Source organism: Garra rufa, chromosome 1, assembly GCF_049309525.1.
Source record: "Garra rufa chromosome 1, GarRuf1.0, whole genome shotgun sequence".
Taxonomy (NCBI): domain Eukaryota; kingdom Metazoa; phylum Chordata; class Actinopteri; order Cypriniformes; family Cyprinidae; genus Garra; species Garra rufa.
This window is the reverse complement of record NC_133361.1, coordinates 37,312,889-37,329,031: the sequence shown is the minus strand read 5'-3', so window position 1 is coordinate 37,329,031 and position 16,143 is coordinate 37,312,889. Positions and strand designations below refer to the sequence as shown.

General features: G+C 36.8%; 1 protein-coding gene across 2 annotated transcripts; it reads left to right on the top strand.

Annotated features, from left to right (window-relative positions):
- The first annotated feature begins 3,689 nt into the window (after window positions 1–3,689).
- znf207a (zinc finger protein 207, a) lies at window positions 3,690–12,634 on the top strand. 2 transcript variants are annotated; one of them, XM_073839672.1, is made up of 11 exons: window positions 3,690–3,781; window positions 4,491–4,617; window positions 5,632–5,770; window positions 5,860–6,036; window positions 6,117–6,192; window positions 6,315–6,385; window positions 7,064–7,209; window positions 9,506–9,586; window positions 10,204–10,422; window positions 10,698–10,854; window positions 11,930–12,634. In XM_073839672.1, the coding sequence occupies exons 1-11, from the start codon at window positions 3,741–3,743 to the stop codon at window positions 12,088–12,090; spliced, it is 1,395 nt and encodes a 464-aa protein (XP_073695773.1). In that variant the 5' UTR covers window positions 3,690–3,740; the 3' UTR covers window positions 12,091–12,634. The 2 variants fall into 2 exon arrangements, with proteins under 2 accessions (XP_073695773.1, XP_073695781.1); XM_073839680.1 differs by lacking the exon at window positions 9,506–9,586.
- Window positions 12,635–16,143: the final 3,509 nt, after the last annotated feature.

Below are 16,143 nucleotides of genomic sequence, written 5' to 3'. Positions count from 1 at the left end.
ACCCAATAATTAGCCCATTACTTACTCACACTCAAGGAATCCTAGGTGTATATGACTTCCTTCTTTCAGTCGAATACATCTGGAGTTACATTTAAAATTGTTCTGGCTCCTCCAAGCTTTATAATGGCAATGGGCGGGTCTTTCTCTTCAACAGTCCAAAACAAGTCCAATAAAGTGCATCCATTCATAATAAAAAGTGGCTCACACAGCTTCAGGGGGTGAACTGATGTATTTTTGTAATGATCACTTTATCGCTTAAAGGAACACTCCACTTTTTTTGGAAATAGGCTAATTCTCACACTCCCCCCGAGTTAATAAGTTGAGTTTTACCGTTTTGAAATCCATTCAGCCGTTCTCCTGTTCTGGCGATATCCCTTTTAGCATAGCTTAGCATAGATCATTGAATCCTATTAGACCAATAGCATCACGTTCAAAAATGACCAACGAGTTTCGATATTTGTCCTATTTAAAACTTGACTCTTCTGTAGTTATATCGTGTACTAAGACTGGTTCGTGTACTACACTCCCATTCTGGTGTAATAGTCAAGGAAGTTTGTTGCCGTAATATGGACGCAGCAGGCACAGTAATATCACGCAGCGCCTGAAGTTAGTTCCCAGCTAGGTAACTGCAAACAAGGAACGCTCTCTGTGCATGCAGTTGGTCACGTTGTCCTGCGTGATATTACTGCGCCTGCTTCGGCCATGTTTTGTCAGCAACTTCCTTGACTATTACGCCGGAATGGGAGTGTAGTTCCTAATCTTATCGGCCTAGAAAATCGCATCTTTACATTTTCCGCCAGTCTTAAGGTGCGTTCACACCGCGCGTAGTTGGACGCTTGAACATTTTCAGTTTACTCGCTTCATTCGCGCGCGCAATTCGCGTCATTCGTGCATGAAATTCACTTCAAAACAAATGCGAATTCACGTCATGGGAGGGGCTTCTGCCACTCATCAACGGGGAAGTAGTTGTAAAATAGGTGAATGAGCTCAAATTGCCAGCTTTAGCATACATATATGTATATATATATAGGTCAAATTGAGTAAAGAGCGTTTTTTTAAAACTTATCAGATTGTCCGACCTCCTCACTCACTTTCTTCCAAGCAAGATCCTTTTTATTCCTGTTTCTATAAAAGTACAAAGATGTATCGTACAGCTCCGAGTAACCACAGCCGCATTCACGCTATTCGCACTGCCGCATTCGCGCGTTTTGCACCGCAGGATGGCTATTCGCATCTTTGCATTGACTTAACATGTAAATCACTCGCACTTGCCGCTTCATTCGCGTCCGGTGTGAACGCACCATTAGTACATGATATAACTGCAGAAGAGTCAAGTTTTAAATAGGACAAATACCGAAACTCGTTGGTAATTTTTGAACGTGATGCTATTGGTCTAATAGGATTCAATGATCTATGCTAAGCTATGCTAAAAGTGATATTGCCAGAACAGGAGAACGGCTGAATGGATTTCAAAACGGTAAAACTCAACTTATTAACTCGGGGGGAGTTGTGGAGAATGAGCCTATTTCCAAAAAAAAGTGGAGTGTTCCTTTAACCTAACAGTTGTACATGGAAGCTGCTCCATGCTGATGGTTTTCAATTTTTGGGTGAACTAACCCTTTAAACTTTCGTATTTTAGAAGGGTGACTAAGTGATGATGAAGGAAAGTGAAATAAGGATTAATATAACCCCTGGTAAAAATGATGGAATCACTACACTTAGAAGATGTTCACCCAATTTTTTAATTTCATAACAAATAAACCAAATAAACCAACCAGATTTTTGTTTAATTATTCAACACTCTGGTTATGTGAAACATACCTCAAACAAATGAAATTAAAATAGTTGAATTAATGGAAAATTATTTTCCATATCAAGTAGAGGAAAAAATTATGGAATCATTCAATGTTAAGGAAAAATGTATGGAATCAGCTTGTAATTTGTATTTCTGAAACAAATATCTAAACATATATAAAAGGTTAATTAGTCAGCAGTTAAAAGAGAGTGCTTACAGACCTTATTGAGCTGATGAACTTTGCAAATTGTAAGGAAACATGTCTCCAACGAGATATGTCAATGATGGAAAAGACTATAAAAAATTTTCAAGATGGAAATTCATCATGGAGTGTGGCAAAAGGAGTTGGATCTTCCCAGTCAGCTGTTTCTTAAATTTGGTGTAAGTATAAACAAAATGAAAAGATTATAAAACGAAAACATACAGGCAGATCAAAGAAGACATCAAAGCGTCAAATAGAAAACTCAAAGCAATTTGCCTTGAAAATAGAAAATGCACAAAGAAACAAATAAAGAACAAATTGGAGGAAACAGGCGTGGATGTGTGTGACAGAACTGTAAAAACTGGCTGAATGAAATGAGATTTACATATAGAAAGGCCAAATGAAAACCAACGTTAACACCTAAACAAAAGAAAACAAGATTCGAGTAGGCTAAAGAGAAGAAGTCATGGAGTATGGATGATTGGATGAAAGTGATATTCATTGATGAATCATGAATCTGCAGTGGACAAGGAGATGATGCTGGAACTTTTGTCTTGTGCCGTTCTAATGAAATACATAAAGATGACTGCCTGAAGAAAACAATCAAATTTTCCAACTCATTTATAATATGGGGTTGCATGTCAGGTAAAAGACCAGGGGAAATGGCTATCCTTACCTCAACAGTCAATTCAGGTTTACATTGAAACTTTGGACACTTTTTTTATTCCATTATTAGAAAAGAAGTTTGGCGATAATGATAGTATGATAATAATAGACCTTGCCACAGAGCAAAGAGTGTTTAGGAAAGGCATATTAACTCAGTGACACGGCCAGCAATCAGTCCAGATCTAAATCCGATTGAAAATGTATGGTGGAAATTGAAAAAAACTGGTCCATGACAAGGCTCCATCTTGCAAAGCTGATCCGTCAACCTCAATTCAAGAAAGCGGGAACCATCTCGGTTAAGAATATTGTTTTTCATTAGTGAAGTCAATGCCCTAAAGAATTCAGGCTGTCATTAATGCCAGAAGAGCAGCTACTAATTGTGTTTTTTGGTTGATTCCATCATTTTTTCCTGTCCTTGATATGGAAAATAGCTTTTAATTAATTATTTAATCGCATTTGTTTGAGGTGTGTTTTACATACCCAGAATGTTTAATTATTAAACAAAAATTGTTTTGAGTCATATGTGTGATTCGTTTATTTGTTATTAAGTAAACATTTGGGAGAACAACACTGAAGTGTAGTGATTCCATAATTTTGCTAGGGGTTGTATGCTATGCACTCATACAGAACTATGAATGAATGAATGAAGTCTCTGTTGGGGGAATGACCTACCTACCTCCATCCGGACAGCCAAATCCCTCACAATCTTCAAAAAAACATGACAACTCATCTTTTCTGTGAGCATCTACTGCCTCTTCATAAAAAATACTATGCCTTCACTTTTTCTGTTATCCTTATCCTTTTCTGTTCTAGCTTTTACTATTTTAAACGATGACTGAAACCTATTGCCATCGTATTCTCAATTGTATGCCGCTTTGGATAAAAGCGTCTGTCATTTAAACACCAACCAGTTTCTAAAGTTGTTCACCTCCTGTCCAGTTGGTGGCGGTATTTCTCGTGACATGTTGTCAGTGCATGGAAAAAGCAGTCGTCACGTCCTATTTTCTCCATTTTAGTTTTGCTAATGTTTTGGTAGTCGTCAGTGTGGTGCTCGCGGAATAGACTGGTAAATAAATCATGGGGAGAAAAAAGAAGAAGCAGATGAAGCCCTGGTGTTGGTATCCTTCTTTAAAAGCTATTGTAGCGTTGTTGAATGTTTTTCGAATTGGTTCTTAGTATTTATTGGTCCACTTCCTGTTTTCGAATGGCTAATGTATTGTTTCATCGTAGGCGCTTTCGAATTTGCGTTGTGTTTGAACGTTTGCGAAGAGAAAACCTACCGGTTAATATACACCGACTTAATGTGTCATGACATAAATTTGAGTTAAAATAATTTTATTGTCTCTATAACAGTTGTATGTGTAGATTAGTTTCACGCTTTATTAAGAAAAATAAACCATTATGTTGACAAGGATATATACAGTAGCTATTAAATAGGTAAAAATACAGTTGTTTTCTAAAAACCCTGGATATATGTTTTTGTTTAATAAAAATAATAATTTTCAAAGAAAATCACTTAAGAACATGTGGAAATTTGTGAAATTGTGACAAATAAACTTAATGAGCTTTTTGCTCTACAATTTTTCTCAGAAGTTGTGATTGTGATTTGAATATTTTTGTGGCGAAATGGGGGCCTGAGGGTGAGAACCACTTTACTAGGCTATATTAAAAAGAAAATGTGAAAGAAATGTGCCAAATTTTTAGGCAACCTTATACTGAGTCTGACTGTGTTGTCAATGTTGTTAATTTCTGCCCTTTCTGATGTTCTTGTTGTTTTGTTGTCCTGTTTTTGTTTTCTTGTTTATCTGACTTTAACTTCAAACTCAGGTACTGTAACAGGGATTTTGACGATGAAAAGATTCTTATTCAGCATCAGAAGGCAAAACACTTTAAGTGTCACATATGTCACAAGAAGTTATACACTGGTCCTGGTCTGGCCATCCACTGTATGCAGGTATGTAGTTATTTTGTTTGCTCTGTGTGTGTGTGTGTGTGTGTGTGTGTGTGTGTGTTTGTATTAGGGCTGTGCAATTAATTGCAATCGCAAAAAAATCGTGATTTAAGCACATGCAATTTCTAAACCGCATAAGGCTGCAATTTTATCTATTAATTTATTTAGATTTTTATTCAGAAATACGTCCTTGTGCACATGATTTTAATATGTTAACCAATCAGAGCTCACTCCATGCACGACGAAGCTGAGCGGGAGAACCGAATAGGCGAGCAGGAGGAAAGAACATAAAATATGGATGCAGGTCAAAATAAAAATGATTTGGTGCCAAAGAGAAATTCACCATCAGTCGTTTGGGAGTATTTTGGATTCAGGAGAGAGGAGTTTACTACAGTTTTGTTTATTAAACTTAATTCTATGTTATTTCATTGTGAAATGTTTTGTTATGCACTTCTTGTGCACTGAATACATTTAGAATGCATGTATGTAGCTTGTTTGAAAAAGCAGAAACAGTTGCCAAAATCGCAAATAAAATCGCAATCGCAATATTCATTCAAAAAATCGCAATATGATTATTTTGTCCATATTGCACAGCCCTAGTTTGTATGTATGAATGTATGTGTGTACACACACCTTATTCTTCAATGCGTAAGTAAGCTTATGGGTGAGACTTCTGGTTCATTAGCTGCTATAGAAAAACATTGAGAAGAATAACAACATGTAAATGGTAAAACGTTTGCGCTACAAACCATTGTGTTCATAATTGAGATGATTCATTAAAATAATATGGTGAGACACACCAATTTGCAATATCGAGCAGCAGAACAAGCTTTTTTGTACAGCTAAAAATAGCTGGAATCGGATGAGACCGGAAGCCAGACCCATAAAATTTACGAATGGCGAATGGCACTCTTACGGCAAAAATAAGGTGGATAGTTTTTTTTTTTAAATATATTTGTTTATATTGAATTTAATTTACTTGTGTGTTCAAAACTGTTTTTGTTTGATTTGTTAAAGGTTCATAAAGAAACCATTGATGGTGTTCCTAATGCAATACCGGGAAGGACTGACATAGAACTGGAGATCTATGGAATGGAGGGCATTCCAGAGAAAGACATGGAGGAGAGGAGACGTGTGCTTGAACAAAAAACACAAGGTAGGACATTTAAATTCCTACTTACTCGTCTGTTTTATTGTAGCCCAAGTAAATCCATCTTCTATATTCTACTTTCTTTTTGAAATCAGAAAATCAGAAGAAAAAACAGCAAGATGACTCAGATGAAGATGATGATGATGAAGAGGCTGGTCCCTCCTTCCAGCAGCCAGCAACAACCATACAGCCTCAGGCAGCCTATGCCCCTATGACTCAACCAGGAATCGCCCATGTCCCAGCACCAGGAATGCCACCCGGAAGCTACTCAGGTATGTTTTCTAATACACCTAGTTTAAGATGTTATGCTTAGTATATTTATTATGTGTATCTCAAATGATTTCTCTCAAAGGAATGCCCCCAATGATGCCTGGTGTCCCCCCAATGATGCCAGGGATGCCTCCTGTTATGCCCGGGATGCCTCCAGGGTAAGAGTTATTAGAATTGGAATGATTTTTTTTTTTTTTTTTTTTTGTTAATGTTTTGTGATTAATCCATGCTTCTTGCATCGTCAGTTGTAAATTTGCTTCCTGTTGTTTATAACTAATAGCATGATGCCAATGAGTGGGATGATGCCACCTACACATGGAATGCCCCCAATGATGCCAGGCATGCCCCCAGGTACAGTAACCTTTTTATTTATGTATCTCTTTATGTACACTACCAGTCAAAAGTTTTTGGAGAGTACTAGTCTACTATGTATCCTTAACTGTCTACATGATGGCACTGTAATATTGTTTTAAACTAGACCACACTCCCCCCCCCCCCCCCCCCTTTCTTCTGCTCTTTTTTTCTGCACTGTTAATGCTTTACCCATTACTGTGTATGCAGGTTATTCTGAAAAACTTTGGACAGTAAGACTTTTAATGTTTCTTAAAGAAGCCTGCATTAATTTGATACAAAATACAGCAAAAGCAGTAATATTGTAAAATATTTTTACTTCTGAAAATAACAATTTTATACTTGAATATATTTTAAAGTGTAATCTATTCCCGAGTTTCAAGGCTGAATTTTTAGCCTCACATAATCCTTCAGAAATCATTCTAATATTTTGATTTGCTGCTCAAAAAACATTTATTATTATTTTGTTGAAAACAGCTGTGGAATTTTTTTCAGGTTTCTTTGATGAAAAGAAAGTTCAGAAGAACAGCATTTATCTGAAATAGAAATCTTTGTAACATAAATGCCTTTATCAATTGTCTTTTTATCAATTTAAAGCATCCTTGATAAATAAAAGTATTAAGTTGTATCATTTTTTTTTTAGTATTAAATTAATAATTATTTCTTTGTTCTGCTCAGGAATACCTCCTCCCATGGGTCATCACCCTGGCATACCCCACATGGCTCAGGCCCCTCCTGCTGCCGCCCGGCCGGCTGTGCCTGTCACCACAGTGTCCACGCCACAACCGAGTGTCTCCAAGCCACTGTTTCCCAGTGCAGGACAGGTATGTCGAAAAACTTTGGTTTAGAACCTTGTTGCCACTAAGAAATTGTTAGTAGAATTCACAAATGACAAAGAAATTGCATGTAACACATTGAATTAAATGTGAAATTTTGAAGTAGAAAGGCTGGAAAAAAAAAAGGATTGTTTTGTAAAATGTTATTTGTGTTTTACTTAGAACTTCAAAAAAGTTATTTGAAGTAAAAAGGTATCTGAAGTAAATTTAAATGGTTTATGTTTTTATTGCATCACTTTCACAGACTGGTTAGACTCTGCCCATACATTTGTTTGTTTTTTTGGTATGAGAGTTTTGTTCATCCACAAATGATTTGGTTAGGAAGAGAGGAAGTGAAGTGCAGCGAAGACATGAAATAATCTGAAGAACAGTAAAAAACCAAACATGATTGAAAATGACACTCTTCTCAGTCAGATTCAGAATACCCGAATGCATAAGTGCTGTTATGTGTATGTTTACCAGAGCCCTTTTTTAATAAGATCTCTGTTTACATACATTTTACTTGTTATGAACATGCATGTTTATTTTTGTCTTACTGGTCAGTGTCAGAGAATATTTACAAAATAGCTCTTTTAACATTATTTTTCAGCTTTCCTTTCAAGTGTCATTAAAGGGATAGTTCACCCAAAAATGAAAATTTGATGTTTATCTGCTTACCCCCAGGGCATCCAATATGTAGGTGACTTTGTTTCCTCAGAAAAACACAAACGAAGATTTTTAATGAAAACCGGTGCAGTCTGCCAGCCTTATCATGGATGTGAATGGGCACCAGACCTTTAAAAGTAAACAAAAACATGTACAGACAAATCCAAATTACACCCTGCGGCTTGTGATGATACATTGATGTCTTAAGACATGAAACGATCGTTTTTTGTGAGAAACTGAACAGTATTTATATCATTTTTTACCTTTGATACACAGCCACGTCCATCTGTCATGAGCACGAGTTTGGCATCAGTCACGTCACATGAACACGCGCTCTGGCGTAGAATACGCAAACGCCGGAAGCGATCTGTCGCTTGAATACGACACTCATTGTTTACACAGAGCACAGAGATTGTGGGTATAGCGGCTATTCAAAATGGTAATTACTTGCGCGTATCCTGATTGTTTAAACCGATTTAACGCTAAAAGATTACGTTTGCTTGCGCAAACTCATCCGGGACTTTTAACTGATTTCCTCTTACGGCTTTTGCGTATTCTACGCTAGAGCGCGTGCACATGTGACGTGACTGATGCCAAACTCGTGCTCATGACAGATGGACGTGGCTGTGTATCAAAGGTAAAAAATTATATAAATACTGTTCAGTTTCTCGCAAAAACCGATCGTTTCGTGTCTTAAGACATCAATGTATCATCACGAGCCGCAGGGTGTAATTTGGATTTGTCTGTGCATGTTTTTGTTTACTTTTAAAGGTCTGGTGCCCATTCACGTCCATGATAAGGCTGGCAGACTGCACTGGTTTTCGTTAAAAATCTTCGTTTGTGTTTTTCTGAGGAAACAAAGTCACCTACATATTGGATGCCCTGGGGGTAAGCAGATAAACATCAAATTTTCATTTTTGGGTGAACTATCCCTTTAATGCAAAAATAACAGTGATACTCACACCATTATAGCGGTGCTTGCTCCAGTTCTAAATGAGGGTGACTGGGGCACTGTGAGCACTGAAGTCGATTGAAAATCAGAAATTTGGTTGAATAAAATTAGTGCACATGCCACTGACAATGATGTTTTCAGGTTTGCAGATGTGCTCCTTCTAATGCAGTGGTTTTAGTTTTAAACTGAAATTAAGAGCTGCTAGTAAAGTGCTATTTTCCATCAGAGACTAGTCATTGATTTCCAATAAATGTATATGAATTATTCTCTTATATAGTTAAAAAATAATTGAATTTCTGATGCTTTATTTACTTTTACCTTTTTTTTGTAATGAAATTCTTTTTTTTTTTTAATGTTAGACCAATAAAAATGTTGACAGACAAAATAAAAAATTTAAACTACTATCCTGACTGGACCAGGAGTTTAAAAAAACCCTATGAAGAGCTATGAGACCAATGAAACCAAGTTATGATTTGGATACATTTTTTTTTTGGATTACATTTTTTTTTTAAACTTGAGGATCCATATATGTATATGAAAACCCTTAGAGCTGGTAGTTTGAGAGAAAGGTTTTAACCTGAAATTCAGTGTTAAGTGTGTTGATTATGATAGTTTTGGTAAGCAGTAGTCATGTCCAGAATCAAACAGCTGTGGCTCTTTATTGTGTGCTCTCTCTCCATGCTGCAGATGGGGACTCGAGCTCCAAGCACAAGCTCAGGCTCCTCCAGTCTGGACAGTTTGTCAGCATCCTCTAAACCGCTGTCCCAAGTATGCAAGTAGCTTGCTGACTCGGTGAAAGAGCTGCTTCATAAAACTATTGATGGCATGTAACAGCAGACAGACCTCAGACTGCCTCTTAGAATAATTGACTTTGCTCTAGAGGACGTCTGTATCCACCTTAAGCCTAACAAACGTTGTTTTGTTAGGGATGCCCTGATATTAAAATTCTCTCTTATACCAATCAGACTGAATGTTATGGCTGATATTAATTCTAAGCTGTTTTTTTTTTGTTTTTTTACATTAAAATCTAATAACTGAAACCAATAGCTTTAAATACTACAAGTGAATTTGCATCACACCATTGGAATGTACTGTATGAAATGTACAGTGTTATGAAATTATTAGTGTTTTTAAATATTGACTTTGAGTGAATACTGCATGACACTGATACAAATGAGTATGCACAGTTCAGTTTTTAATATCAGCCAATAACTGATTTATACTATTAATATTGTGCATCTCAAATTTTTGCCTGACGCTTATTTCTAGATGAAGTAAATAGCGCTTGATTTGATGTTTTCTTATGCTGGCCAAAATGCACCTAAATGCAGAAATAAATTGAATCACTGAATGTATCTGATTTGCTTCTTGGTCTCTTTCTGCAGGTCCAGCAGGCTGGTTCAGGTGTAGCTGCAACCTCCTCTGCACCACCTTCTGCTCCCAAACCAACATTCCCAGCTTACACCCAGTCCTCCGCCACTGCTGCTGCCAACACGAGCAGCACTGTGGCCAAACCGGGCACCCCTGTCACAAGTAAGCCTGCCACCCTCACCACCACCAGTGCAACCAGTAAGTTGATCCACCCTGATGAAGATATATCACTGGTAAGTGAACCTGTTTCTGTGCTTTCGTCTGTAACCTTTGCAGAAATAACTGCTCGGCTTTGGAACGGTGCATGCTTTCATTTGGTAAATCACTGTCTTGTTCTAAGCCTGAGACTTTTCTTTTGTGGAACATAAATTTGAATAATGATTTTGTCTGTAAACTGAAAGTCAAAGATTTCTTCATAGTCTTTTGCTTTTCACAGATGAAAGAAAGGAAGCAAAAAAGCCATTGTTTATGTCTTACCAGCTTGTGCAATGTGCATTGTGTTTTACAGGAGGAGTTGCGGGCACAGCTGCCTCGCTACCAGTGTAAAATCCCTAGTTCAGGACAGGCCCACATAACTTCCCCACCGGTTGCAGCAATGGGAGGTGTGTTGCCCCCTCAGCAGGGCGTTCCTGCACAGCAGCCAGGTGTTAGGCATCCCATGCAAGGTAGGGTGCATTTGAGTGCTTTCAGACTTTGATTTCAAAATAAGAGAGGAAATGTCTTGTTACGTCACTGTTTAAAAGGTTGGGTGCAGTGAGATTTTTAACACTTTGATTTAGTAAGGATGCATTTAAATTGATCAAAAGTGAGAGTAAATGCACTGAGAATGTTAAAAAGATGCACAAAAAAAACCCATTTGTATTCATCAAAGAATACTGAAAAAAAAGAACGTTTCCACGAAAATATTAATGGGATGGTTCACCCAAAAATAAATTGTCATTAATTATTTACCCTCATGTCATGCCAAATCTGTAAGATCTTCATTTATCTTCAGAACACGTTAAGATATTCTTGATGAAATCCGAGAGTTGTCTGATCCTGCGTAGACAACAAGTAACACGTTCAAGACCCAGAAAGGTACACAGAAGCGAAGAATTTGTTGAATTAAGTCATTTTTGTTTTCTTTGCGCACAAAAAGTATTCCCATAGCTTTATAAAATCATCATGAACGACTGATGTCACATAGACTATTTTAATGATGTCCTTACTACATTCCTCAGCCTTGAATGTGCCATGTCTATGCAGGGTCAGAAAGCTCTTGTATTTCATCCAAAATACCTTAACTTGTGTTTTGAAGAATTTTCATTTTTGGGTGAACTATCAGTTTAGGCAGCTCAACTGTTTTCAACAATTTTCAACACAAGAAATGTTTCTTGAGAAGCGAATCGGCATGTTAGAATGATTTCTGAATGATCATGTGACACTGAAGACTGGAGTATTGATGCTGAAAATTCAGCTTTGCATCACAGAAATAAATTGTAACTTAAAATATATTGCAGTCAGATATTGTAAATGTAAATTTTTCACAATATTACTGTTTTTACTGTATTTTTGTTCAAATAAATGCAGCTTTGATGAGCATAAGAGACTTATGTCTTTCAAAAATAATTAATCTTACTAACCAACTTTTGAACGGCAGCGTATGTTAGAGTAGAATAACAGCAAAAATCAGATATTTCAAAAATGTAAAAAATAAGAATCACTGTTTGAAATGCAACTGATTAGTTTCCTTTCCTGTAGGGCCATACGGTGCCCCGCCGCAGGGAGTGCCTGGGTACGTCCCAGGAGGAATGCCTCCTTACGGACAAGCCCCACCCATGGTCCCCCCCTACCAGGCCGCTCCCCCTCGGGCCGCCATTGGCATGAGACCTCCTGTAATGTCACCCGGAGGCCGATATTAAAGCGTCACCACTGGTCTTCAGTAGGTTTGGTGATTCAACCATTTTACCATCTAGTGGTGTGCTTTTCAATCCAGATCAGTAACCGTAACCCTTCTTGCAATGAGGAGATGGAATAATCAAACTGTGTAACGCATGGGACATTTGAGTTTATTATTTGGACCTACCCTTTGTTGCAGATCATACAGTTTGGCTTTTTTCTCATGTTTTGTTTAGGTTTTTAGAAGTGAAGTGTAGTAAATATGGTTCGTATTAATTTGAAGCGGCTGGAGTTTCGTACAGCACCTTTATCAAGGCAAGTCACTGTAAATATACTACTGTAATAAAAAGTGTGAAGCCTTCGCAGCACCCATAGGTGCTGTTGGGCGTCCTGTCCCCAGCTTTGCTTGGTGAGGGCTTCAGATAGCTGTCACTGTTGGATTTATTTTTCTATGTCTGCCTGTCTACATTTTACAGTGTTCCCTCTGTAGGGCCAATAACAAACGGACTCCTGTGAATGCTATCTGTACTGTTCCACTATTAATTGTAATAAACTATTGAACTCTAACGGCTGTTTTTTCATTAGCAAGTAAAGGACAACCTCACAAGGTTTGTACAACAAATGATCCACATGATGGCTGTGATTTGTAGGGCTGGGGAAAAATTATGATTTAACGATTTTAATAGATTCTTATTTTTATGAAACAATATCATTCTTCAAATCCCAAGAATCGATTAGTCTCTCCTGTTTTCAGTTAGTGAACGGAACAATGTAGCTCACATCCCATCCAATAAATCGCAATAAGCTTTGTGCTTTGTTACTTTTGATATGAAACGGTCTCAAATTTCAAATTCTGTCTAATTTTGTTAAATTATTTGATCAATAAATGCCATTTTGGTGCTGTTTAATGTGGAGGGACAGATCGCTGTAGCATCTCAAGCACATGAACTGATCGTCTCCTCCACTTTAATACCAGTTTCAGAACAAAATAAACGTGAATGAACATCTGAAGGTATGTTAAAAGAGAGTACAAATTACCAAAATCTGTATTCTGTCTCGTGTAATCACTCAGAGTTTCAGCCGCACAAAGACGTCATTATAAAAACTAAAAAAGTCACATAATGTCTCATTTACCTCAGAAAAAAAAAAATTGGTGACCATAAAATCTTCAGTCAACTAGAAAAATTATCCCTAGAGAGGAGCATTTTGCTAAATATATGCACCATATAAAATATATTCATTATTATTTTTACTGTTCTTTAATGTTCAATTTATGATTGAATGAATCTATCAAGTTTCTAAACATTTTAAATGTTCGTATTTCAAAAAATAAATTGGAGTAGAAATATAATTATGTAATTGTGACTTTATTATTGTAAAAACTGCAACAGTATAGTGATATAATACAAACTAATGTATATGATTTGGCATGTACTGCACCTGATATATTTCCAAAATAATCAATATTGAATCAAATCGTAAATCGAATTGAATCGCAAGTTTGTGAATCGGAATCTATTTGAATCGTGAAATTTGTGTCAAAACCCAGCCCTAGTGATTTCTATGAAAGCTGTGTGTTTGCAGTGTGCTGAAATGTGTTTGTGGGTGAGAGGAAAAAGCAGAAGCATTTGCATCCAGTTTTGATGTTCTTATTGGTCTTTTCATATGAATGTTTGAGTTTAAAGGGGTCAAATCACGAGGAATCAATTTTCCTTGATCTTTTGAGATGAATTAGTTTTCTACCATGTCAACTTGCCTTAATTCTCAAAAAACTTCCTCTTCAGTCCAAAGTCAGTCTGTCATCATATATTTTGACATCAGTGAACAACAGACAAACTAACAGTATAAAACTGGCTGTAGTTTGTTTTTAACAAGGTCACTGATTATTTTAAGAGTTTGTGCGGCAACAGAAAGTGACAAGATGAATGATCATCAAAAAGAAATTAGGACTATTTTTGATGGGGGAAGAATAGCAGTGGACATTAAAAGAAAATGTGATGAGACCCTTTTAAATTTTTTTCTTTCTTATGCAAGGACATAAGGGCTGCTAGACAAAAATGAAAAACAACCATTCAGATAGCAGTCTTCCTGAAAATCCCAGTCTTGAGAGAGACTTAAATAACCCTTGTGAACCTGAGGATTATTTATGTCCACTTTAAGTCTCATAACTTGTGATTTTCAAGAGGCAGGTAAGAAGGAGACTGTAGTTCACTGTGGTTGTTGTCCTAAACTGAGGATTTCTCTTCTCCTTGTAGCAATGCCATGGGACTGGCTGAGGCAGAGTCTCAGTGTTGCCCTGCACAGGCTGAGGCAAGTCTCACATTTTCTCTCTTTACTCTCTGTATTCAGGGGGTGTCACAGCCATTTGGCTGTTGGATACAAATGTCCCCAAACTTAGAGCAAGTTTGGTGATGGCCCCCGGGTTTATTAATATCGAGGGAGTTTTCTTAACTAACTCTTAGTTTTAGCTAACATGTTAAAAATACACGTGGTTCAAAGGTTTGTGGTCAGTAAGATTTGTAATGTGTTTTCCTCAAAGATGCATTAAATTGATCAAAAGTGACAAATGCAATTGTTCTAATTCTATTTCAGAGAAATGCTGTTTTTTTTTTTTTTTTAATTTTCCCAAAATTATGAAATTGTCAATATTCATAATGTTTCTTGAACAGCAAATCAGCATATTCTGAAGAATCATGTGACACTGAAGACTGGAGTAATGATGCTAAAAATTCTGCTTTGATCACAGGAATAAATTACATTTGAACCTGTATTCAAATAGAAAAGATACTTTAAGTTGAAATCTTTCACAGTATTGCTGATTTCACTGTTTTTTGGTTAAAAAAGCCTTGGTGAGTATGAAAATCTTACCAGCCTCAATCTTTTGAATGGAAGTGTATATTAAAGTAATATGTTGTTGTTTTCAACCACATCTATGGCATGCTGTTGATTACCACAGACTATGATTTTGGCTCATCTCTCAGTTTGTAGATGGGAAATGCAGTAACTGCAATGACAGTTTAGCCATTATGCTAATTAGTAAGCCTTTTGAAAAAACACCTTGCTCATAAATAACACATTAGCATTATACTTTATGTGCTAACCAACTGTTTTTGTGCTTTTGAGTTCTTTAACTCCCTCACAAGAATTTGGTTCATAAAACACAAGAAGATATTTTGCCTTAAAGTAGTCATTATTAGATTTTACTGTTACTTTACTATTTTTACAAACTGAAGGATGAGGTGAAATTGTTCAGCGTGCTTTAGATTCTTTCCATGAGCATTGATGAAAATCCAGAATATTTATTTAAAGCTGTGGTAAAATAGTTGTGCTCAAAAGTTTACATACCCCTTGCAGATTATGAAAATAGTTAAGCCCGAAATTATTCATACCCCTGGCAAATTCTGACTTTATAATTTAAAAAATATATTACTCATCTTTTATTTACATTTGAACAAAAAGTGGCATGTCAAATTATTCATACCCTTCTCAATAATCAATAGAAAAGCCTTTATTGGCTATTACAGATTCATCAGGATGGCCTTGGTGGTGATCCTCGGATTCTTTTTCACCTCTCTCACTATCCTCCTGGCCAGCACAGGTGTCACTTTTGGCTTCTGACCAAGTCCTCTGAGATTTTTCACAGTGCAGAAAGTCTTGTATTTTTTAAGAATACTTTGCACTGCAGCCACTGGAACTTCAAAACATTTAGATATGGTCTTATAGCCCTTTCCTGACTTGTGAGCAGCCACAATGCACAGCTGCAGATCCTCAGTGAGCTCCTTTGTCTTAGCCATGACTGTCCACAAACCAACAGCAGAGAGCTTCTGTTTTTCACCTGTTGAGTTGATTAAAACAGCTGTTCCCAATGAATCAGGGTAATTGGGATGCTTTAGAACAGCTTGGACTATTTGGAATGGTATAGAACTTTGGATTTCCCATAGACCGTGACAGTTTGCAAAGGGTATGAATAAGTTTGGACATGCCACTTTTTGTTCAAATGTAAATAAAAGCTGAGAAATATTTTTTTCCACAATGATGCCTCTAGTACATCGTCTTATTATCTTTTGGGAGAAGTC